This window comes from Erpetoichthys calabaricus, chromosome 14 (genome assembly GCF_900747795.2).
Source record: "Erpetoichthys calabaricus chromosome 14, fErpCal1.3, whole genome shotgun sequence".
Classification (NCBI taxonomy): domain Eukaryota; kingdom Metazoa; phylum Chordata; class Cladistia; order Polypteriformes; family Polypteridae; genus Erpetoichthys; species Erpetoichthys calabaricus.
Window position 1 is genome coordinate 62,596,786 of NC_041407.2, and position 25,963 is coordinate 62,622,748.

A 25,963-nucleotide genomic window follows, 5' to 3' on the forward strand; every position below is an offset into this window, starting at 1 on the left:
TCAATTTAGTTATATAGCACGTTTAAAACAACATAGGAATGCTGTCGCCAAAGTGCTTTACAATAAAAGAAGAAAAAAGATACAATTAACATAAAAAATATAAATAGAAATAAAATAAATTAACATAAATAAAATAAATAATACATAGAAGTAAGATTACATAATCATAAGGAGTATTACTGAAGGTCACGGAAAGCAAGTGAATAGAATGGAGTCTTTAATCTTGTTTTGAACAGTTCAATTGTAGAGGACTCCTTTATGTAATGAGGTAAAGATGAAAACATACAAACCAATATTTCTTTCCAGCTTTACTTACTCAATTCAAACTATAACATCCAAGTGAAAGATATCACAGCTACAGTTCAGAAGAATTTAAAAAAAAATCAAAAACAAGACATAATAATGATTAATTCTTTGCATTTATATAGCGCTTTTCTCATTACTCAAAGCGCTCAGCAATTGCAGGTTAAGGGCCTTGCTGAAGGGCCCAACAGAGCAGAGTACCTTTTGGCATTTACAGGATTCGAACCGGCAACCTTCCGATTGCCAGGGCATATCCCTAGCCTCAGAGCCACCACTCCGTCCTGAGATTACTGGATTACATACTGAGATTAATAACAGATCACCCCCAATGTCAAGATTTTGCTGAACCACCTTTTGCTTTAATGACAGCCTTGAGTCTGTTGGGATACTTCTTGATCAGCTTTGCACATCTAGATCGAGTAATATTTGCCCGCTCTTCTTTACAGAACTGTTCAAGTTCACTCAACTTGGGTGGTGAGTGTTGGTGGACTGCGATCTTCAAATATTTCCACAGATTTTCAATGGGATTTAGGTCTGGGCTCTGACTGGGCCACACGAGGACATTCACCGTTTTTTCCTTCAGCCACTGTGTGGTCAGTTTTGCTGTGTTGAAAGGTGAACATTGTACCCATCTTCAACTTTCTGGCAGAGGGTAGCAGGTTTTCCACAAGAATTTGATGTTATTTTGCCCCATCCACTATGACAGATGAACAGAGAACAGACTGGATTACTGCAGAGTAAAATTGGATGAGCAGCTCCTGAGGCAGGTTGAACTTCCTGAGCTGACATAGGAAGTACAACCTCTGCTGGGCCTTTTTGACAATTGTGTCTACGTTTGGTGCCCACTTCAGGTCCTGGGAAATTGTGGATCCCAGAAGCCTAAAGTTTTCCACAGCAGACACAATGCTGTTGAGAAGTGTGAGAGGGGGCAGCACTGGGGGTCTCCTCCTGAAGTCCATTCATCTCCACAGTTTTAAGCTTGTTCAGCTCCAGGTTGTTTTGACCGCACCAGAGGGCCACCTCTCATCTGTATACAGACTCGTCACTGTCCTTGATGAGGCCAATGACTGTCATATCATCTGCAAACTTCAGGAGTTTAACAGACGGGTCTCCTGAGGTGCAGTCATTTGTGTAGAGGGAGAAGAGCAGAGGAGAGAGGACACATCCCTGGGGGCGCCAGTGCTGACTGTTTGTGTGCTGGATGTGATTTTTCCCAGTCTCACTTGCTGATGGGAGCTGGTACAGTGAGCCAAGTGAGTTTGGTGTGGAGGACTTCTGGAATGATAGTATTGAACGCCAAGCTGAAGTCCACAAACAGGATCCTAGCAGATGTCCCTGGAGAGTCGAGATGTTGCAGGATGTAGTGCAGTCCCATGTTGATTGCATCATCCACTCACCGGTTTGCTCGGTAAGCAAACTGTAGGGGGTCAAGCAGGGGGCCTGTAATGTCCTTCAGGTTGGTCAACACCAGTCTTTCAAAGGATTTCATGACCACAGACATCAGGGCGACAGGCCTGTAGTCATTTAAACCTGCAATGGAGGTTTTCTTGGTAACCGGGATTATTGTGGAGCGCTTAAAGCAGGAGGGAACTTCACATAGCTCCAGGGATCTGTTGAAGATCTGTGTAAATATGGGGGCCAGCTGATCAGCACAGACTTTGAGACAGGAGGGTGACACACCATCTGAACCTGGTGCCTTCCTGATCTTCTGTCTCCTGAAGAGCTGACTCATAGATCCTGAGTGCAGGTATGGTGTCCGTGGAGAGGGGCAGGGGCTTGGTAGTGGATGCTGGGAGTGTATTGTGATCGGCGAGAGGGAGAGGTGTGAAAGAGGGATTATCAAACCTGCAGTAGAACAAATTCAGCTCGTTGGCCAGTTGATGGTTCTCTTCAGTATGGGTGGATGGTTTCCTGTAGTTGGCGATGTCTTTCAGACCTCTCCACACTGATGCAGGGTCGTTGCTGAAAACCTATTTTCCAGCTTTTCAGTGTAGCACCTCTTTGCTACTCTGCTCTCCTTTGTCAATGTGTTTCTGGCCCGATTGTACAGTGCTTATCCGATTGATTTGTCTTTTTGTGATGTGAAAGCTGGGCGAACCCTCATTTTTCACTGGTCATTAGCAAAAGAAATTTCATACCAAAAACGCTACTGACAATGAAAATACTGAAATTCATTTTACTTTTATCCAAATTGAAATCTTTGGAGCCATCAGCGAAAAATATTTATAATAACCCAGCAAACTACTACCATCAGTCCCAGAGTGCTCCTAAAATGGACCAAAAGCTGGATGAATAATTTGTGATGGACGCAAATGGCCAATGCAGTGACTCTGGTACTCTTACAGCCTGGAGCCTCCACCAAATAGGTGCAGCTGACTTAACGGACACTCTGTTGTATTATTTGACTCCGATAAAATCCCACAACTCTAATCTTAGCCGTGTTGTAACTGGGCTCAGCTCTAGAGGTCTGCAGCGAGACTCCAATGGGCACCCATTGGAATCAGCTCCACCTTCTTGGAGCTCCAGGGTGGAGGTTGCAGAGACGCCTGGTTTGAGAGTTCTGCGTTTCTGTGTTTTCAGCCTACATGGCTTTATGCCATGGGGTGCACTTTGTAGTACATGCTGCATTTGAAACTAGCTTGAAATGAAATCCTCTACACCATCACAGTGAAGCCTAAAAACTACCCTCTCTTTGAAAACAAACGTTAATTTATTAATCCATGGGGTTGCAGCGCAGTGCCTGCTGGACGTTTTTATTCATAAGAAACACTGCCACCTAGCGTGAGTCCGTAGAAATACAGTATAAGCCATGCTTTTGAGTAAAACGAAAGAAGTAAAAAAAAAATTTAAAAAAAAGCATGTGTGTATATATTTTAAGCAAAAGAGAATTTCAGATAATTACAAAAAAATAAAATAAAAAAGGAAATCAACAAAAACATAATTAGCTTAGATGTTCTCATCAAGTCAATTGGTCACTTGTCCCTGCCAAAATGTGCATAAAATAAATATTTGAATTGCTACAAAAGTATAATGTACTGTATAATGTAAGGCTCCCACGCATTTCGTGGTCAAGGCGCCGTTTTGAAAGAGTCCAATGGATTGCCTATAAACTGGTGAACCTGTTTTCATGGTAGTTATTACACGTACTTAGACTTAAACCAGATTGAAAACTAATCGAATAAGAATACACAGAAAACTAGCAACCGATGGAAAGAGAGGGTATCAAAGGGGATATAAGCTTTAAAAGTCGGCCTTATTAATAAGCGAGATCAACATTAGTATAAGAAGTGCCCCGTCAGGCATGTAACCTGCACACGTTTACTTGCTTGTTCGGCAGGTCAGAGGTGATTAAAGATAATAACCTGTTCCTGCACACAAGTCCACGGAGAGCACCTTAGCAAAAGCCGTGCGGACGGACAGCACGGTAGTGCCATCTAGTGTTCAACACCGCATACAGCAATGCAGTTAAGAGTCTATTAAAACACCGACACTGCCAAGTGGCGTGGTGGTTAGTATCCTTGCGTAGAAAACCGTTTCAAGAATGCTGTTTTGAACCTTCGCTTGGTCCACGACGAATAGACATCCCCCATTTTCGCAGTGAATGCGTGGCGTCGGCTGCAGGGTTGGTTCCTTTATGCTGCCCGTCTGTGCCCAGGCTTTCGTCTACCATGTAATGGAAAACGCGGGTATACAAAATGGACGGAACGACGAGTGACCCACGTTTATGGTTTTAGACACAAAGAAAAAGAAATGACGAAATAAAAAGGCAGTTTTCTTACTCATTTTCAAAATGTTGCGATTTTGCGTTATGCTTGCATGTCTAGCGAACACTCAATACATAAATAAACAGTCCTCTCAATTAAGTCAAAACACTACTTACCCAACTGTAATTATTAATGACAAGCTTTTCCTTCGTCGGAGTTTAACTGCTAGCGGCTTTAACGACCATTGACGTTGATGTCATTTCCCCTCAAGCTCGGTTTTATTTTTGCTTCCAGAATACCAATATTGTTAAGTGCTATTTTTGTTTGGTACATGAAAGCTCTACATGACAGCCGGCGGTTACGCACAACCTACCATCTTTAGAAGACAGACAAGCGTCGCGACCAATAGCCTTTTGGGGCGGTGACGTTCGCCCTATCAGGGAGACAGGGGGCGGGCTCTGCTCTGAACCTCATGCTCGGTAGAGCTAACATTGAAAACACCTGAAACCGTCCGTGTCCTTTTGGGCTGCCCGACTGCAAGCTGGTGTCATTGATTTCTGCGCCATCTGCCGATTTAAAAGCACTGAAATAACTGCAGGAAGTATCGGCGACTTTCAAGGTTTGGCACTCCAGGAAACCGTGCGACGCCTGGGTTGCCAAAGTTAAATCGCTTATTTTAAACATTTAAACTTCAAATAAACGTATCTTTTCAGGACGCACATTTTATTCATTCCAAACTGATTTTTTTTTTGCCTTCTCAAGGTTGTCATTGTTCTTGTAAAGAAACAGATCATGGACTTGAATTTTCACTCTGTGGGAAACATCAGTGAGCTGGGCTTTATACCAATTCTTGGTCGCAGTTAGATATAAATGTCCCCTGAGGAGGTGGGCACACGTGAAAAAGTCAACTGGTGTGCCCAAATTAGGGCACTCACAAAGGTAAAGTGACTTAATGACTTGCAGATGGGATGTGAATCATTCTTCGTAACCACTGCACTACGTCACTTTGGAGTGACACTTGACGATAAAGAAAGTGGTAACACAACATTTTAATGTTATACAATATAATATATACAAATTGTTTGCAGAATTCATACATTCTTTGAAAAAATTGCATGTATCATTAGAGGAAAAAGCTGCCATTATATGACACCCCTTGTATAAATTTAAATAACCTTTAAAAAGCCGCACGTATTACAAAAATATACTGATAAACTGCCAAAGCTGTTCTGTATATCTACCTTTAAATGTGCAAAGCAGTGACCTTTAATGATAACAGCTGAATTTATATTCAGCATATACTGTACATTTAACACCTAGCTGCAATTTTTCAATAGGCTGTAAGATATTTTAAATTTGTCATATCCATTGTATACATAAGTTGTAAATTGCACATTTGGAATTTTTAGTCTAATTTGAAATGTAAAACTTGCCATTACTTAACAACTGTATGACAACAGATGTAATGCTGATGTTGGTTTATTTTTAGAACATAATGTATCTTAACTGTTAAAGCAATATGTTTTAGTATATATATCAGCATATATTTTAAGAAGAAAGTTTACTGAAATTATGCATTATGATATTTAGAAGCATATGGTGAATGCATAATAAATGGCTGCAGAAAAAAAACTTCTGGTTTTACTTGACATTTATTTAAAAAAACAGCATAATAAAACTGCAATGCATGTGCAAATTTAAAACAGGCATTTTTATGACTTAAAGCATAAATTATACAGGTACTGTTCAGTAAGGCAATTTTCTAGCAGCTTACTACATGATATTATATGTGTAGTTCAGATTTTTCCTATTACTGGGATCATACTTTAAACATCATATTAAACATCAAGGCAAACATAATAAATATATTTTACAAGCACATATTGTATTTACAGTTATTTGGTTTTAATCAAGAAGCCACAGTTAATATTAATAGGTATATATGACAAAATATAAAATGGCTGTATTCACCACGTCTTCCATTTAAGATTACATTAAGCATCTTTCTTCCTTTATGTTAAATTAATTTAGGCAGCAATGAAAACAAATGCAAATGTTAGGAGGATACAGTGTCTCAGAGACTGGACATCACAGCCTAAGAGGCACTTTGGGTATTTACAGGGTCATATGTACTACAAGGCAGCCATCACAATAAGGCCAAAATGTTCATTACTGTATATTGAAAAATGAACAATTCTTCATACTTAAAAGAGTACAAAGGCTGACTGGGCTTGGATTAAATAAACTGAAGCAAAAACTAATAACACTCCATCCAGGTTTGCACAACATACCAAATCATGACGGGAATGTTACTCTGCTCTCTCGTCAATTACAGCTCAGTGACTGCAACAAAATGATGTTTAGTGCACACTTGTTACATGTACAGTAATCAAACAGAAAGAAATATAACAGGTTAATTAAAACATGTTCAGATATTTCCTACAGATCAGAGTCAAGTATCAGCAACAGCAGGCTAAGGCACTTTGCTCAGCATGGACAATTCATAACGCCACTGTGCCCAAGAGTCAGACTCTCGTTGTTTATAGGCGATGGGCACTACACAGAACGTGACTAACTGGATTTGATGAAGATTAAGCACACAGACAAGTAATATCCATTTTGGCAGTTACTATTATGTACTGTAGAAACATTTATTGCATAACTGAAAATAAAGAGAAAATTGCAAACTCTTTACGTTGTGTTTTGTGAACTTTAACCTGGATTTCCTAGTCCTTAACAATGTTTACACAATGCTAGTATTCACTTTGTTTCTACAGGAATCTTAAAAAATAACACAAGGAAACTCCTATATCCATCTCGTCTTCTTATTTTCAGCCGAAACCAGTAATTAATTGTGGATTTATATCCAAAATGACCAACACAATAATAAATCAGTCTGTCTTTTATTACATCAGTGTTATAAACCAATAAGTCACTTTCCTGGAAACGTCAGTCTTACAATGTATGGTCTTTAAATAATTTCATTCATACATTGATGATTAAAGAATCAATCTGGAGTGTTTCTCTATTGCCTTTTTGTTCTTATTTGTTTGTGCCCTTACATTTTTGTCAGTAAGATCCGTGGGAGTTTCATTTATCAAAGAGTGCATAAGCACAGGGAAGAAAAGCAGCAGACTCCATTTTATTAAAACAAGTGCATCATTCACATGGACATGTTTAAAGACTTACTTGTAAACACTCAGCTGCTCGTGGTCACGACTTCTACCTGTGCGGTAAGTTGCAGCATCTCCCGTGGCAGAGCTCAGCTCACAGGGCAACGTGTCATCCTCTCTGGAATACAAGAATCCTTCCCTAAAGTATCTGAGGGGGCCAGTGACCCGGTCACATCCAGGCGGGGTGCTTCTCAAGGCTGAAACCTTTTTTATTTTTTCTGTGGAGTTATACTGGGACACAGTTGGCCTTTCCTGCCAATATGTTAGAAAAACACACTGTTCTGCTGGATGCAACAATATTAGCATAACAAAAGGAAATAAACAAACCCTCTACAGCTATATTGTGTTTTAATGTTATATATGAATCATCGTGTATTAAATTGAGCTTTTGTAAAGTTGTCAAGGTGAGATACAAATTAAAATGTGTTATATTTGACACAAATAATAGCAAAAAATATTGTAACTGTCAGTTACTCTTTCTTGGAATAATTCTGTCACCTCTTTATGTTGACAAGACGGCTAAGCTGATTCACCCATCCACCCCTCCATTGATCCTTTGTCTGAACCAGCATATTCTATGTAGTTTTGCACTGGATGGACTGAATCTCTGTTCGCAACATCTGGGCGATGAAAGAGTGTGCTTTAAGGGAAATGGCAGATTCCAGTACATTTAGAGTCACTAATCAACCTCCCCTGCCTAAGGAGGCCGCACACAACGATGGAGACACAAAGGAAATGCGCTGATGCTACATAAACAGTGGCCATGCTGGGAACTGAACCCGTGCCTCTGGAGCTGTGAGACAGCAGTTCCAGTCTGATGCTGGCACCACTCTAATGTCATTTTTACATTTATGGCGCTCTAAAAATGACATGTAGGTACATAATAGCAGCTCAGTGCCAAATCAAGTGCAGTTTTAAGACATAACCCCAGCAAGAAGTTATTAGCACAGACAGATACATGAAGGACAAGTCCATCGTTAGTCCACCTTTCTCACATTGCTGCAGAAAAGCTGAAACACAAAGGCATTCCCTTTCTTTTATAACAATACTCAACAGAGATAAATGATGCACCTTGAAACATCCTGCAGCGTCCCTGGCAGTAGTATGCTTTTTTACATTGGAAAACAATTGGAAAAACTCACTACAACAATATAAATTACCAAAATACATTTGCAAAACTATTTTTTTTTTATATATATATAAAAGTCAGTTTGCACATCTCCTATAAAGGCACTCAAAATGTTTACTTGTCATTGTCTGACAGGACATTTAATGCTTCCCATTGATTTTTCTAAATAAAACGAAATCTTAAAATAGAACCAAAATAAAACAAAACAATCATTTTTTTTAACATTTCAAAGTTTGCACTGTTTTTAAAACATGTTTTACTAAATACAAAGCACTAAAAATCCTTTGTACATTTGTACTGTTTTCAGGATGGTACAACACATCTGAGTACTTCTTTTCTTCTGAATTTATGTCATCTTTTCCAGCTTCTCCTTGTTCGGGACTTATCCATATTTGGGCAAGCTATCCTTGCATCTCCGTCAATTTATTTTATGGTCATTAAACATTTGAATTGCTATGCACATGTACATTGCTACATTTAACTGTCTGCAGCTCGTAAGTGTTGGTGCCTGACAGAAGGGAATATGCTGTTCCAAAAAAGACGAGACTGAAATGAAAGTGCCAAACCACAAGTGGTGTAAAACCAGAAATGTTGATATAACTGGCATGATGAAAAGTCAATGATTGCCAGGACTGATTTACTCCTTACAGTTAAAGAATTAATTTAAAGATTTCACAATGGCATTCTATAAATAAATATTCAAAATAATTAAATTATTCAAGAAAACCATTATAGTGAACCGAGCTTTGTCAGGTTTAAATGGAGACAATGTACTGTACACCTGACCTGCCATTGACAGCTTCTAGTCCTTCTTATGATCTAGTACCTGATAAAATGGTGCTAGTGATGCTTTGGAGTTGTGCTGTTCCTGCACTATTGCCAGGGTGGCAGGTGTGTAATTCTCATCAGAAGGAATGCTGTTCACTAGGGCGCCATAAGAGAAGGACCCATTGTAATCTGGCTGAACAGTTCTTCCTTTGTCATGGATGTTTGGAAGAGCTACAGTGAAAAGGAAAAGAACATATTATACGTTTCAGTGAAGTAATTAAGTCATATACTTAAACAAGATTATTGAATACAGTCAAACTGAAATTAATTTGATCTCCCATCTTGGGCTCCTAAGAGAACACGCCATTCATCCCAACAAAGCTTTTGAGTTCTTTTAAAGGTTTCTAAGATGTCAGAGGTTTCTACAATATCTCTAAGCTGAGATGCATAGGTCTCCATGATACTGCTTAAAACGATACTATTTAGAAAATTGGTACCCTCCGAAGAATTAACACCTAACATTTTTGTGAAATCTGCCTATAAGCAATGTCCACCTATGACATCTGTTTTTAGACAGCAGTTAAATGTATTGCAACCCACCTTATTAATTTATTCAGTAACAGTATGATAACAGCACTCCTCATCTTTTTTGTTTAAGGTAAAAAGATGTATTTCCTTCAGTCTTTTTATCACAGCTCATATTCAAAGAAACTGCTGGTAAATTAATGAAACGCATATAAGGGAATACTTCCAAGGTCACAGGAATCTGGAACAAACCACTGAGTCAAGAGGAAGCTCCTATAACATTATAAAAAGTACAAGGATGACAAATTGGAGCAACAACCTAACCAACTGATCTTGCTGAAGTGAATCATCTTCCATGGTTTGTTAAAACTTCTTATGTTCTTCACATTTAAGGAATTTGTGTAGCAGCTTCTCTATGAGATTTCTGTACCACTCTTATGTCCATCCTCTGAAGCAGACACTAAAACTGTGCAGGGTTTCCAGATGTAGTACAGTTAACCATAACCTCTCTTAACTCATACTCAAAAAACCATAGGCGCTATTATACAGGCCAACATCCTGCCTTTTTAATTAGTTATATGCAGAGTGCACTTTTATGGTTATGAACAATGACATGTGCACTAGGATTCTTAAGTTCTTCTAACTTAAATATTCCTCATTGTGTATAAGTGTAATGCTTCATTCTTTCTTCATAATAAATTTAATTTTCTACCTATTTATATTTGGTCCAGGCAAATCCACAGGAATTTTCATGACTCTATGGCAGGGGTGAGCAAAGTCATTCCTGGAGGGCCGCAGTGGTTGCAGGTTTTTGTTCCAACCAGTTGCTTAATAAGAAATGCTTACTGATCAAGTAACACTTCTGTTTCATTTTAGTGGTCTCACTCGTTAAGATTTTGAACCCTTATTGCTTATTTTAGTCTTAAACAGCTGTATTCTTGGTTTTTAATTGCTCCTTATTAGCAATAAGATGCTAATGACAAAAGAGACCTGGGGGGTATTTTTCGTACGCGGATTACTCGTTTAGCCGGATGTAATTGTTGACGATTTGGCCTGATCCTGGATCTGTCGGTTTTTCGAAACTCTTGCTGGAAGTGTTGTCATAGCAACACATCCTAATCCTCAAACCTGATCGGAGCAGGTTTGTTCGATGTAAACAAGGATTACTTCACACACTTAATCAGTGTCCATGCACGGAATTCACTCAGTCATGACTTCACCGTTCATGAATGAGCGACCAATTGGTATCAGTACGCAAATTATAAGAAAAGAATTTCATACAGAGAGGGGTTTGCACGATTGGCAAGATCCTTTATTGCTCCCGGAGGAAATTCTTTTCGAAAGCTACCACTTTAGCCGAGAGGGAATATTGTACCTCAAAAATTTATTAGGACCTTATATTCGAAGTCAAATTCGGCGAAGTCGGGCTCTCACAACCACACAGACGGCACGCATTGCTTTGAGGTTTTTTGCAAGTGGCACTTTTTTTTATATACTGTAGGCGATGCAGAAAATCTACCTAAAAGTGCAGTTTGCCAGGCATTTCGTAAAATCTGTTTGGGTCTGAAATATTTCCTTCGGGTTTTCATAGTGTTTCCTGGACACCTGCGTGTGCAGACAATAAAAGAGGTGTTTCATGCCATTGCAGGTAGGTAATACACAGGCAAAAACACCCACAGTTCCATAAAGAATCTCACAATCAGCCTAACATTCTCATTACCCAGGGTTTCCAAATGTGATTGGGGCACATGGGACATCACAGTGGAGTTTGATCAAACATTATTTGGAAAATGTACCTCTCCTCCTGATGAATAATCAGACACAGTGTCTTCATCAAATATTTGACCTTCGTCAATATCTCGTTGGTCAGAAACATGTTCTAGGGATATGACATTCCCTGCAACTGAGCCAAAAAAAAAGAAAGCTATATGGAACATACCTATGGCACACATTGAGGACAAATATATGCAATGACCGTCCTTTACCTGAAATGAAATGACCACTGCATCCTGCGACTGGTTCTGAGGAGGAGCTTCCCCCTGGAATGCCCTCAGAAACAGGGCGATGAGCATTTTGCTGGAGAGCCAACTCTTCTGCAGGGGTTAGGTCTGGACCGCATGGACCTCCACCTGTTTTTTGCTTGTCTGCCTTCTTATTAGCTTTAAAATTAATGTTCTTTACATTATATATGATTCTTTAAGTCAACAATTCTTTAAATAGTTGTATACCAATATTTACCAGTTTGAAGTATATTCTTGTACTTCACTTTAACCTGTTCCCGTGTTCTCTTTGTGCTCACGTTTGATCTGGAATTATGATATATTAAATAATAATTAATCTGACACATAAGAAATGAAACGCTGCTTTCAGTAAGTACAATGCACACGCATTTAATTTGTCGGCCACTTTTTGCCAGCCGTCTTTTCTGGTCTGGGCTGCTTTTGCAGTGTTACCCTTTGTGCATATTAAATCTTGAAATTCTTCATGTCCTTCAAATAAAAGGTCTTGCTCCGCATTTGTGAAAAAAAAATGCGCCCGTTCTTTCGTCATTTTGTTACAGCCTATCAAAGACTTGCTGATCATATTTTCTAGACTCAATATATATGGGCTTTTCACTCAGCGCAGGAGCGCGCATTCATCTCGTATGATTAGATCCAGCTAGACTAATCTACTACACGGCTGCATTTGAAAAACCGACTTATCCAGGATGAGTTTCACTGGCATTAACTCATCCAAGATGAGGCATCTGATCTCGGATGATTTAAGCGACGTACGGAAAATACCCCCCTGTGTTTCTCCATTTAGCTTGTTTTCATTTACACCTGTGTGTGTTTATTGTGCACTATTTGGTTTAATTAAATACTTGGAAAGAAAATGAAGAGAAAAAAGTGAAACACTGAGAATTATTAATCTGTTTTAGGCTTCAAATTATTTGGATGATATCCTTAGAAAGGAAAAAAATTGTAGGATATGAGAATGACTTGACATGGCAGAGTTAAAGCACTAACATGCTATGAAATTGAATAATTGACAAGGATTGTTTTCTATTTAAGCAACTGGGTTTGAACAAAAACCTGTAGCCACTGCGGCCCTCCAGGACTGATTTTGCCCACCCCTGCTCTATGGTATCAACAAAGCCACCTAATTTAGTGTCATATGGAAATTTCACTCATTTGTTATAATTTTAGATAAATCTGCCATTTCATAAAACAGTGGCTCCAGTGTTGACCCCAGTGGAAAACCTAATAATTTAGAAAAAAAATTCCATATACAGTGGAACCTCGGTTTGCGAGTAACTTGGTTTACGAGTGTTTTGCAAGACGAGCAAAAATTTTTAATAAATTTTCACTTGATGAACAAGCAAAGTCTTGCAGTACGAGTAGTTTGTCTGCTGAGCGTCATGTGATCACAACTGAGCTGATGGTTCTTCTCTCTCTCTCTCACTGCGGGATTGTGGGCAATCGTCTCCTATTCTCCGTCTGAGTTGATGTGCCTCACTCATATAGTCAACATCCGTACGAGCGTATAGTGTTTACTACAGCATTAGCATTGTGACGGTGTGCTCGCGCGCGCTCGTGTGTGTGTGTGTGCACGTGAGTGCTGTGACGTGCAAGTCCCCGTCTTGCACCCTAAAACACGAAGCTGAGTCTCATTACTTTAGCAACACAAGCTGTATTCAGCTTGAAACAGCAACAGCACGGTTATTTATACACAGACACAGCAGTCAGGCAGGGCCCTGCACATTTATAATGTTCCTTGTATCACCCATTGTCGGCAGGCGCTTATAGCATGTCCGCGATCTTTTCGGTTTCACTTTTACGGAGAACTGCTACAGCGCTGGGAGACTGTGATTGCTTTGGGACGCTCTTCCGCATGTCGTCCCATTGGGTGCAATCCCACAAGAGTTTAGAAACTCACTCACACCAGCCATGATTCTTTTCAAAGGTAAAGTGCAAGTTAATTTGTTTTATGTATTTTTACTTTATATTTTGTATTAATCGTTTTTATATGAATAGTTTTGGGTTGTGGAACAAATCATCTGAGTTTCCCTTATTTCTTATGGGGAAATTCACTTTGATATACGAGTGCTTTGGACTACGAGCACATTTCCGGAACGAATTATGCTCGCAAACTGAGGTTCCACTGTATCATAGTGTGCAATTTTCTGCACTTAAGCCAGTTCCACACCAGTCTTCCTACTGCTCCCTGAATCCCTCTTTTTACTTTTGTAATTTGTTGCCTAACCTCTCTCAGAGTACCACATTAGGCTTTTGAAAATCAAAGTACATAACATTGAACTCTTCACAGTATTTTTTTTCCTGTCAAACTCTATCAGAATTAGTGATGAGCAATCAAACCACTCTATGTGAAACCCCATCTTGTCTTTAATAGCTGCTTCCATTAACACGTCTGTGGTACACGTTAGGTAAACTACTGTCAGAACAAAACACTTTCTTATAAAATGGGAGAATGTTTGATACCCTGTTAGGTATTTTACCTATAGGGCTGTTTTGTGAAAATCCATTTTATGGTCTGTAAATATAATCACTAGTTTATTTAAGCATCTGACAAAGAGTTACCTGATCTGAGTGATTCTTTACCTTTTAAAGTTTTAATCATAGTAGAGCTTTGCTTGGTACAATCTTCAAATGATGTGAAATTTCTTTAATATTAACATAGCTAATGACACTTTACTGATTTCTCCAGGTAAATATAAACAGCAGTATGTTCCTAACACACACATGGTAGATTGACTGGTAACACTAAATTGCAGTGGGTTTGTGTGTCAGTGGCCTGTGATGAATGAGTCTTGCTTCAAGTCCTAAGCTGTTAGGAAAGGGCTGTCCAGCTGCTGAAACAGGGTGTGTCCTTCTCTGAAATTTGGTGAGCTGTGGAAAGAAACTGTACCTGAATCTACTGGTGCGAGTGCCAATGATCTAGTACTGGAAGCAGTGAAAAAACTAACTGTGCAGGATAGCTGGTACCTTTCTTAATACTGTTTGCCTTTCGAAGGCAGCAAGTGTTTTTAAAGTGTCCTAAACAGAATGCAGCTCGGTGTGGTAATATTCTGTGCTGCATCCTGCCTGTCTCCTAGACCCAGTCCCAACAACAAAACTCCTGAAGAACTCAACTGCAACCATTCTTAGCATTATTATTAGTTCATTACTCACCTGGCACAATTCCTAATGCACTAAAAGAGTCAATTATCAGACCGTTACTGAAAAAAATCTGTGCTAATCCCACGTATGCTTAACAAATATTTAATGTAGATGCCATATAGTGTCAATCTCACCTTACATATCAATTATTTTAGAAATTCCAGTCCAGCTTTCAGACTGGAAATAGTACAGAAAGAGCAGTAACCCATGTTGTAAACTACACTGTAATATCTTTTGATGAAGAAAATTCCACAGTAATGAAGCTGTTAGATTTAATTTCACTATTATTATTACATAGGTGGGAAAATTATGTTGGGCTCTCAGTTTGTATTTATCTAATCAATTTTAGTACGTATAGAAATTGTTATATTTCAGCTAGAGTACCTGCCGTGGCTAGGGTTCAAAGTCATATTTTATGCCCCCTTTGTTCTTTGTTTAGCCATTTATTTATGTTAATGTTATTTTTGTTAATCATCTGCTGTATTTTCTTTGCCTATCTTATGTTCCTTGTGTTGTGTGGATGGTCCTCCGGGAGGTGGGGTCACCTGCCAATTACTACCAGGAACTATCCTCTATGCTATAAATCCGGAGAGGATCCCACTATTTCTGCCTGCTCATTGTGAATGCACTCTGGTGTGGATGAGTTCTTGTGCCTTCTGTGGTGCATTTTGTGAATTTTCTGGATTTTGACCATTTTGCTCTATTTTTTGACTTGACCTCTAAATATCTGTACTGGAACTTGTTTGCTTTGGATTGCCTTTGTGTTTTAGGCAATTACATTTTGCATTTTGTACTCCACAGAGCTTCCTTTAATGCTTCTGGGCAGCTGGTGGGAAGAAACCTTTTTATTTTTAAAGATTCTACGAGGCTCTTTTTGTATTAGGCCAGGGTTTATGACAAGATTTCTGCCTTTAGTGGGAATTTTTGGAAGTGCTTTTGGGACTTGCATGATTTGGGACTCATGACAGAAATGTACTGATGGTACTACTGTCATTATATTCTGAAGTTAAATATGGAGTCCTGCAGGGCTCAGTATTTGGACCTTTACTGTTTCCATTTTATATGCTTCCATTTGGGACTATCACTAGAAAACATAAAATTAATTAATATCCATGTGCAAACTATACTCAGCTATACCTTTCTTTTAGACCCAATGACGTTTCTCTGAAAGCATCCTTAATTAATTGTGTCAGTGAATTAAAAGTAAGGATGGATGATAACTACTCATCTCTGAAGACAGAAAAAAAGAAATGTTTTTTATTGGAGGGAGTAATGCAGATTGCAACAATATTCTGCCTTTTAATACCTCTGTTTGTCTAAACATCAGTTTTATTGAATCAGCACACAACTTCTGCATTATTGTTGACACCTTCATGTTTTTAAACACTTCCAGCTCAGAAATACTGGAAAATAAAGACTGTTTAAGTAGGATATTGAGAAATCAATTCATGCATTTGTTTCTAGTAGAATTACTAGATTACTGCAATGATATCACATGCTGTTCAAACCATTGCAGCTTTCATTTAATTAAAAATGCTGCTGCAAGAATCATCATAAGAACGAGAAAGAAACTCCTGTTTTAAGTTGTTACTCTCGCTTCCAGTTAGGCTTATGGCTGATGTTAACAATCATCCTTCTTACATATAAAGCCTTAGAAGACCATGTCAAGTCCTGGTTGAGCTTGTCATAACTTACAAACAAGAGCAAGTATTAAGATCTTAAGATATTGGCTTTTTAAAGATTCCAAGAATTAACAAATAACAGTGGGAAGTTGAGTGGTTGTGGAATGATCTGCCTGCTCATATAAGATGTGCTCCTTTGATATATGCTTTTAAATACAGGCCAAATACTCATTACTTTAGTCTATCATACACTGATTAGAACTGCCCATTAGCTGTGAATATTTCATCTTTTATGAACCATTATGAACCATTAATAACTCTCCTCTATTTTGTTTCTCTTCTTGGTGTGCTGCTTTAGAGTTTTTTCTACGACTGGGTAATAAAATTAATTGTGTATTCATTTTGAAATGTTTTCTCATCTTCTTCATATTATACTTATATTTACAGTAAGCACTTTTGTAGAAATGTTCTACTTAAAAATGATCTTTTTACTATGTTAAAACTATTTTAACAAGGGCATTCAAGTTAATATATTGTTTATGTACTTACCTGGCATTGTGTCCATTGCTACATAGGGTTCAAAAGACTTTGATTTTTTTCTGTTTCTTGTTATTAGGAAGACTCCCGCAAAAGTAATGACACATCTGTACAGAATTGTAAAAATGTTGCTTTTACAAACTTCATAATAAAATTAGTTGCTTTCCCTGTATGAAATTTGATTTCTTATAAGCTTAGGAGATAATCTAAAAAGAAAGCAGAACTTAAACCAAAGCAATCCCAGTGGAGTATAATACAGAGACACTTACCCCAACAAAAACATACATATGTGAAGGGCCTGCTCCTTGTTAAATTCAAGATAAAATATTGCTCCTAAAAATGGCAAAGAAGCAATCCATTAAACATTTAATTGTAATTAGAAATAATTTAATTTAGTAAGTACAATTTTTTATTTACAAACGTTTGTAATGTATATCCCATTATGTTCCTTTGAATTTTCCCTTTGTCCAAATATGTTTCTTTGGCATTTAAAAGTGGCTAAAAAGAGCAGATTTGAAGACGGATAACTGTGAAGATTTTTTCATAAATGATACACTTTAATATTGCCTAAGTGGGTCTTATGGGGTCTCATTTTTGTTTTCTTTTTACGAGTCTGTAGTAGCGTTGATTGGAGAAATTCACCAGTGTTTTTCACAGTGAATATGCTGTGTTATGAAAGTTTTTTGTTGTTTTGTATAGACTTATTGTATGCTGTGTCCTCACTGCTGGTTTAAGCACGTTATACTCCTTGTTATGCTACGCAGATTAGGTACTGACAAGCACAGCAACAAATATTTTATGCTGATAGGCTCTCTGGATGTGCAGATACGCACTGGTATGCATATACTATTTGCTGGCACTCTGAAACTCAAACAGGAACGCATGGAGTAGTGCAAACCAATCTTCAAGTCCCAGTGGCCAACCTGCTGCGCAATCGTATAAGGGAAGCGTGTGTGGACCAATTGATTGCATAATTAGCCATGTCGCAAAGTGCTTAATCAAAATAAAATTTTAAAGGTATAATAAGAATAATAAAAAATGTACATTTACATTGCCTTTCTGTCATTCTGATAGAAGAAAAAAGTGTGAAGGATCTGCACAGATAGACTGGAAACAAAAAAAGACATGTCAGCTCTGTCCAGTCTACAAAAATGCATGTCAGCTGTGTCCGATCTACAGTATCTTTTTCTTCCATCAAAAAGATAGAAACACCTTAGTAATAAATCTTTCATTATTATTTATAATAATATTATTTCACAGGGTTTAAAGTTTGTTGCTCATGCATTTGGCTGGCAAACAGTCTACCAGGAATCAAAGATCTGTTTGCGCTACCCACTTTGCATCACATCCAATCAGTACCTCGAATATTGAATTTGTTGAATTCTATTTAAGGTTAACATTCCCTCTGTGTCTTTTGTTGTTTTGAGTCTGGGTGACAGAGTGGTTAATACTGCTGCCTCAGAGTCTAGGTCACATATCTGGCCATAATAATGGGTTCAGCATAGTTGGCATATGCTTCCCGAGACCTCATTGACACATAAAACACAACTGTACCATTATAATCCACACAAAACTAGTTCAATTCCTTCTTCCCCATTGACAAAGAATTTTACCGAATTCAGCAAGGTTTCTTAAAATTGAACACTGATTATTGTTCTGGTTGTAGCATCTATCAAAAAGGAGGTATGCAATACTTAAAGACATATTTATAAAATAACTATTCTATAAGTTGTTTAAGCCGCCATGTTTTGTGACTTCTTTTTTTATAGTTAAAATATCTTTGGACTGTACAACTATTTTAAATTAAACAAAAAGAAATAAATTGAGCTTACCTGCTGTTATAGCAAAGATTGTTGAAAAAATATAGTTAAGACAGGCGATCTGAGCAGCATCATAAATCTGTGAGGCCTGTGACAGGAACCTACAAATGTAAATAAAAACTGATATTGCCACATGAGCAAGGAGTGGAAATGAGCTTAGATATGATGATTCAAGACAGGTTTTTATTAGAACTATCCACAGATCTGTCCTTCAACTCAAGTGATCTGCGTCAAACCTCTTTAAACTGTTTTAGGGCAATGTTCAATACATTTTTCTTTCCTATATTACTTCATTTTATCCCTGCAGATGCTATACTTTTGATGTTCATAATACAAAAAAAAGAAAAAATAATAATACTATGGGCCTAAAAGCACATATCAGGTTAATCTGTTTGAATGCTGATGTTTGACTTAATTTTAGGAGTAAAAAGCCTTTAGACTTTAGAGTCCATCTAAATTACTGGGAACTTATAAGACCACAGTATATCCATTTTTTAATTGAAAAGCATTGTTTGGAAATAATGATCCCTCCATTTACTCTCCTAACCAGCATATTCTATTACCAGGGATAATTAGGGACGCCAATGCCTATGATACCATGCTCCCACAGGACACATTCATGCTAATTTATACTAAGATGATTTAAAGGTGTCCATTAACAACATTTCAAATCTTTGGGATATGGGAAGAAACTAAAATGCAAAAGTTAAACACATAATGGACACAGCGATCAAACTTTGTGACAAAGTGAAAACACCACACAGTAACTGGTCTGGTACTGAATCCAGATCTCATTTTATGAATTAGTAATACACTAAATTCAATTCTAATCACTAATGCTCACTGCAAAAAATTCAATTCCAATCACTAATGCTCGCTGTTAATTGTCTTTTGCATCCAGTTTTGCAATTTAAGTCTGTATTTATGTCTATTCTGGAAGTTCAGTCTAAATACCATTTTAAAGATTTTTTTAGACTCAGAAACTCAAAGTTTGAAACACATTACTACCAGTTTTCATGCATTTTTCTCATTTTTTTTCCCAATAAACAATCAATAACTGAGAGCATGACATAGACAAAGGGCTAAGGAGTACATCTGCTGTATTTATTACTACATGAAATGTAGTATGTATTTAATGTATTTTTGTTTAAAACTTTACTGTACGTTTTACACATGCAGGTACTAGTAAGGGCTAATATTACATATAGTTCTGAGCCACTTCTTAAATAATGGAAGTCAGAATTTTCACCAGTGTGTCTTTTTGTGCGATACCCAATGCAGACATTAAAGTGCTACACTGATTACTTCCATAAATTAAGTTATCCACCAGTGACAGCCTTCTGATGCCAGTAGATGGTAATACTGTATATTATGGCCATTTTGTTTTTTTATGACAGTCTGCCAGACTCCAGCTTGGTGATGAATTTAGATTAGAGTGATTGGTGGCTGAAAGGAACACAGATGTCTTTTGAGTTGTCCATGGTTGACACAGGAATGGATGAAAACAATAATAAATAGTGTAAAAAAATGTTGTCATAAAAGCAAGATGTCAAAAGCACAGCCGGCCCTCATGAGGCTGATGGGTAAGTCCAAAGTGCAAGCTTTAATATTGTGCCTAATTACGAATGATTATCAGGTGTCTGGCAAGCTAGCATGCTATGTGAAACTGTTGCTAAGCAACATGGGACACTAAAAATAAGAGCTGAGAAATAAGAGAACATGCTGGCTGGCATGCCATATTTATAATAAACCATTTCATGGAATTTTTTATTATTAATACATTTGTATATAATTTAATTGAAGTATAGTGTGGTTGAATGTTGGCTTTACTAATTATTAACTGAAATATTTAATGTATAATGCTGTCGGTTGATGTTGTAGACCTCAAATTTTTTTATTTATACATAGATTTGCTTCTGCATATTTGAGAAAAGTTGTGTATTGTCATATTTTGTGCAGCACTTGAAAAGTAAAATGTAAAAAGAAAGAACTATCTAGCACATAACTGTACATATTTGCATCTGTTTATCGACTGGTCAAAAGACATCTGATGTGCAAGTTTTCAGCCTGGAAAACTGGGTGAATAATTAGCTAATATAACACTGACGAGCATGTGAAATTCTGTTTTGTTATAATTTGTAAATCCCTATTTCTGATGCTGTAGTATGCACAGTAGACAGGACCTATTGGAAATATTATTAAGAGGCATTTGTTAAATCTGCTTTTAGAAGCAGTCATTATTACCCTATCAGTGTTTCTCACATTCTAAGATGACAATGAATGTAAAAGGCTCTACTATTTCAGAAATAAGAAAAAGAGGAAAGAACATTCATTAAATTAAAAAAAAGTACACCAAACTGCTTATGGCTGAATCTCTTAAACTTTACAAACCCTTAGTGCAGAGTGCATTTAGGTTTACTTTATACTGTATACCACTGTGAACTGGTTGTGATCACCTTGCCTTGTAATGCTTTTGAAAAACCAGGCTTGCATGTGCTTTACTGAGTGGGAATCCCTAAAGCCTCACTAATCATGTTGGTAGCCATCATCAAATAAAGGACTGGTTATAAAAATGAGAAACAGATGCATCCTGACATAAAATGGTTGAAGAATTTTTCTTTAGGTTTCAGCATACAATGGAACATTTTGGATAGAAGAAACAAGATTCACACTAAGTGCCCAGTTGTTGTAGCTTAGAAAGTGTATCTGATATACTGCAGTGACTCTGAAATGTGCACTGATCCTCCAGTGAATTAACTCAGTTGAAGCTTGTGTTTGGCTTTGCCTGCTAGGGGTCACAAAGATTTGGCATTTGATTGTGTGCAATTCTACTTAATTGTTTTGAATAGTGTGATGATCTTCACTGCGAAGAGCCTCTGGCTCTTTTTGAACTCCGAAGTTAAAAGAACATGTATAGCTATGCTGTCATACTGTATTTGGTCATTTGCTCTTTGCTGGACTTTATCTGATGGTAATATCAAAGTTCATACTGAAGGATTTCTGGATAAAATACATTTTATCAATTACCGTATTGAGTATTTTTTTTTTTTTGTGAAACATATGTATGTTTTGTAAGGAATTATATATATTTTTTATTTTTATGCTTTCATGTTTTCATTCATATATGATGTGAACATTTGTACTGTTTTGGCCACCCAAATCTTTTGCCTTGGTACTGCTAAACAAACAAACATAAGAATTATGACAAACAAATGGAGACCATTCAGTCCATCAAGCTTTTTTGTTTAGCTAATAGCTAAGCCAGGGGTATCTGGTCCTGGAGTGCTACTTTGGCTGTAGGGTTTCATTCTAACCCTTTTATTAATTAGTGACCAGTTTTAATTGGTAATTGACTTCTTTTCATTTCATTTGACTTGTTTTTTTTTTTTTAAGATACACTCCTCTGAATTGCTTCATTTGTTCCTTAAACGGCACCCAAAAAGAAATGAGATGTGAAGTGAGCCAACAAATGCTCAGCGAAGTTGGAGCCTTCAAGCAATTTCTTAAATATAAGCTAATTATTGTCCATTTTTAAACTGTTATTTTTTAATTCCATGAGAGCTTATTAATGCTCTCATTCTGCCACAGAGGACATTTCCAAAACTGTTGATTTTTTTTCTTCTAAGAACACTGTCCAAATGTTTTGTTGAGCTGAGCAGATCAACATTACTGAAACCTTCAACTTCCTTTATTTTTAGATATGTGTTGGTTCGTACTGTATCTCATTATTGTTTGTCTGCTAATTATAGAAAAAGGAAACGAGGGATATGAGTCTTAAATAGCAAGTCAATTACAATTAACTCAAAAGAGTTAATTAATAGCAAAAACTGGTCACTAATTAAGAAATGGGTTAGAATGAAAGCCTGCAGCTACAGTACAGCTCCAGGACCAGAGTTGGAGACCCCTGAGCTAAGCTATCTCAATATCTTATGCATATACTTCTTAAAGGTTGTTCAGGTTTCTGCTTCAATCACATGCGTTGGTAGTTTGTTCCTGATTCTCACAACTCTTTATGTAAAGAAGTGCTTCCTGGCTTTAGTCCTAAATGCAATTCCCTTTAATTTCCACTTGTGTCACCAAATATGATGATTCACCATTAAGTTAAAATTAAACTTTATCAATGCCGTTAATAATTTTATAGACCTGAAATAGGTTCCCACATAGTCTCAACTGTTCGAGACTAAACAGGTTTAATTCTCAGAGTCTGTCAGAGTATCACATGTCCTAAGTTTAACAATACAGCCTAATATTTTATTTGTTTTTTTAATCACTTCTGTACATTGCTTTAGATGATGAAAATGTTATGCGAACATAAACCCCTAAATCATTTTCAGAGGTTTTCTCCTGTAGGACAGTGTCTCCCATTTTGATGTATTTATAATTAACATTCTTTTTGCCACATGTTGCCCACATTTAGTACTTTGCACTTTTCTACATTAAACTGTTATTTTCTAAGCATTTGCCAGTTCTTAATGTTGATCAAAACTTTCTGAATTGTTTTTGCTTCCTCTTCAGCGTCTATCATTGCTCCAATTTTAGTGTTATCTGTGAATTTTACAAGTTTGCTAATTACACTGGAATCAATGTCATTAATATAAATCAGAAAAACTAATGGTCCAATGAAAGACCCCTAGGGGAATCTGGTAAACACTGATCACTGATTACCTCACTCCATGTGGGAACATTTTCCTCTTAACTGTACCCTTTTTCTCCTACCGGTTAACCAATTTGATATCCAGTTTTATAGGTTACTCCTGATGCCTACAGTTTCTATTTTTAGATTTAATCTTAGGTGTGGGCCTGCATCAAAAGCTTTTTATAAGTCTAAGTAAATTATATTGTATGCTTAGCTTTTGTCAACTATTGCAGCTGCCTGTTCAAAAATATCTAAATGACTGGTTTGGCAAGATCATCTTCTCATAAACCCATGCTGGCTGTTGTTCAGTATGTTACTTTCATAAAGGTACTTTACTTATTTATTTCATATTATATTTTCCATAATTTTGCCTGGGTGTTAAATAATGGTAGCTCTTCCACTTGCATTATTGGGGGTATTCCAACAACCAATATTATCTGCATGCAAAGTTTTCAAATTAATACCAATATATACAATGCTATGAATACTGTCACACATGTGCAACTGATTGACGGTGTGAGGTGCAGTAGCTTCACTTCCGGTTCTGACCTAAACCCGCCTCTTCCTGCAAGAAGCCATCTTAACTAAGCCACCACCACCACTAGTTAGCTGACGGACTTCTGTCTGGAAAGATGTATTGCTATATCATCAACTGCTGATTTATTGTAATTAATAGCTTTATTTCAACATATTATATGTGGTTCACCTGTGGTGGTCCAACCTTTCATCTTGTCTATTTCTTGTCATTTACAATACTCAAGAAGACTTTAGCTAATATTTCCGGTAATGATACAATTTTTACTCAATTTCGGTTTCCTTGGCATCGTTCTGGTTGCAGGAGGGTCATACAATGCAATATTCAGCTGATCAATTACAACAGTGCTATTGTATCAATTGATGAGACAACACAAGGATTCATTGTGATCACAGACAAGCTGAATACATACGGCATTAACTGGTTTTCACTGTAACCACATCTGTCCCAACTCCCACTATATAATTACTCACGTTGCTTGGAAGACAGCAGTTGCTACCATGCACACAAACATAATATAGAAGATGGGGTAAGTGAGTTGCATGCTGCCTTGTATGGTAAGGACTATCATTCCAGAAACAGCTTTTACAGTAACGACTGTCATAGAACCTATACAAGAGAAAAAAGCAGAACATGTATTTAAAAAGGTATGTGGTGAAAATGCTCAATCATTAAAAAAACTGACACTTTTTTCAAGCTACACACTATCAAGAAAAACACACTAAACCCAATAAAGTTAAAGAATTCAAATTACGTGAAACAGCAAAAAATATTCCAGGTAGAACAATATATACAAAGAGGAGACGTTTCAAATACAGCAAAATATACAACAGGAAAATGGCCTGGTCTGATTTTATCTGTACTGTTAACACTTTCAAAGAATATAAAAATTAGCAATTTTAAACTGGTAAAGCATATTTGAGCTACAAATTAAAAGAACCCAACTTTCAGTAGGGTCCATATGAGAATGCACAACCATCAGCCACTCTTCAATTTATATGCCATGTTTGTCTCACCATTGGTAACATGGAAAAATTAATTAACTACATTAAAAGGAGTAAGAGCGGTAAATAAGATAATGTCTTCATTTGAAACACATCAATGTGTTGCTACCCAGGTTTTCCCAAAATTGATTATAAATTAAAACAATTACATTCTTAGATAATCACAACAACAACATTTATTTCTATAGCACATTTTCATACAAAGGATATATCTGAAAGTGCTTTACAACACGATATAACATTTGTATACCTGGTTGTAATGAAAGATTTACATACTGTGTTAATGTTTAAAGGCTGCAACCAGCTGTGGCATCAACCAGATACTTCACATATTATACTACTTTATTGTTACTCAAAATTACCCATACAGAAAAGGGGAATAACATGCTACTCCAAAATGATAGAGAGCAGGCTATAGACTGAAAAGTGTTCCCAAAAGTCACAAGATCCAGCACTAAATATCTATATATCACTATTATGTAAATTATGTATATACAGTTAGGCCCATAAATATTTGGACAGAGACAACTTTTTTTCTAATTTTGGTTCTGTACATTACCACAATGAATTTTAAATGAAACAACTCAGATGCAGTTGAAGTGCAGACTTTCAGCTTTAATTCAGTGGGGTAACAAAACGATTGCATAAAAATGTGAGGCAACTAAAGCATTTTTTAACACAATTCCTTCATTTCAGGGGCTCAAAAGTAATTGGACAAATTAAATAACTGGAAATAAAATGTTCATTTCTAATACTTGGTTGAAAACCCTTTGCTGGCAATGACAGCCTGAAGTCTTGAACTCATGGACATCACCAGATGCTGGGTTACCTCCTTTTTAATGCTCTGCCAGGCCTTTACTGAAGCGGCTTTCAGTTGTTGTTTGTTTGTGGGCCTTTCTGTCTGAAGTTTAGTCTTCAACAAGTGAAATGCATGCTCAATTGGGTTAAGATCAGGTGACTGACTTGGCCATTCAAGAATTTTCCACTTCTTTGCTTTAATAAACTCCTGGGTTGCTTTGGCTGTATGTTTTGGGTCATTGTCCATCTG

General features: G+C 37.1%; 2 protein-coding genes across 2 annotated transcripts in view; both read right to left on the bottom strand.

The window, feature by feature from the left end:
* Positions 1-4,374, bottom strand: part of rcan3 (regulator of calcineurin 3) — a 101,817-nt gene extending 97,443 nt beyond the window's left edge. Inside the window, exon 1 of the mRNA XM_028818917.2 lies at positions 4,184-4,374. The gene's annotated coding sequence lies outside the window, so the exon portion shown is untranslated. The remainder of the gene's footprint in view (positions 1-4,183) is intronic.
* A 1,266-nt stretch (positions 4,375-5,640) lies between these two features.
* Positions 5,641-25,963, bottom strand: part of nipal3 (NIPA like domain containing 3) — a 63,776-nt gene continuing 43,453 nt past the window's right edge. Inside the window, exons 7-11 of the mRNA XM_028819689.2 lie at positions 24,385-24,520; positions 18,753-18,841; positions 17,190-17,253; positions 16,933-17,027; positions 5,641-9,308 (exon numbers count right to left, since the gene is read on the bottom strand). Of these exons, the coding sequence (XP_028675522.2) occupies positions 9,112-9,308; positions 16,933-17,027; positions 17,190-17,253; positions 18,753-18,841; positions 24,385-24,520 (581 nt within the window). The 3' untranslated portion in view covers positions 5,641-9,111. The remainder of the gene's footprint in view (positions 9,309-16,932; positions 17,028-17,189; positions 17,254-18,752; positions 18,842-24,384; positions 24,521-25,963) is intronic.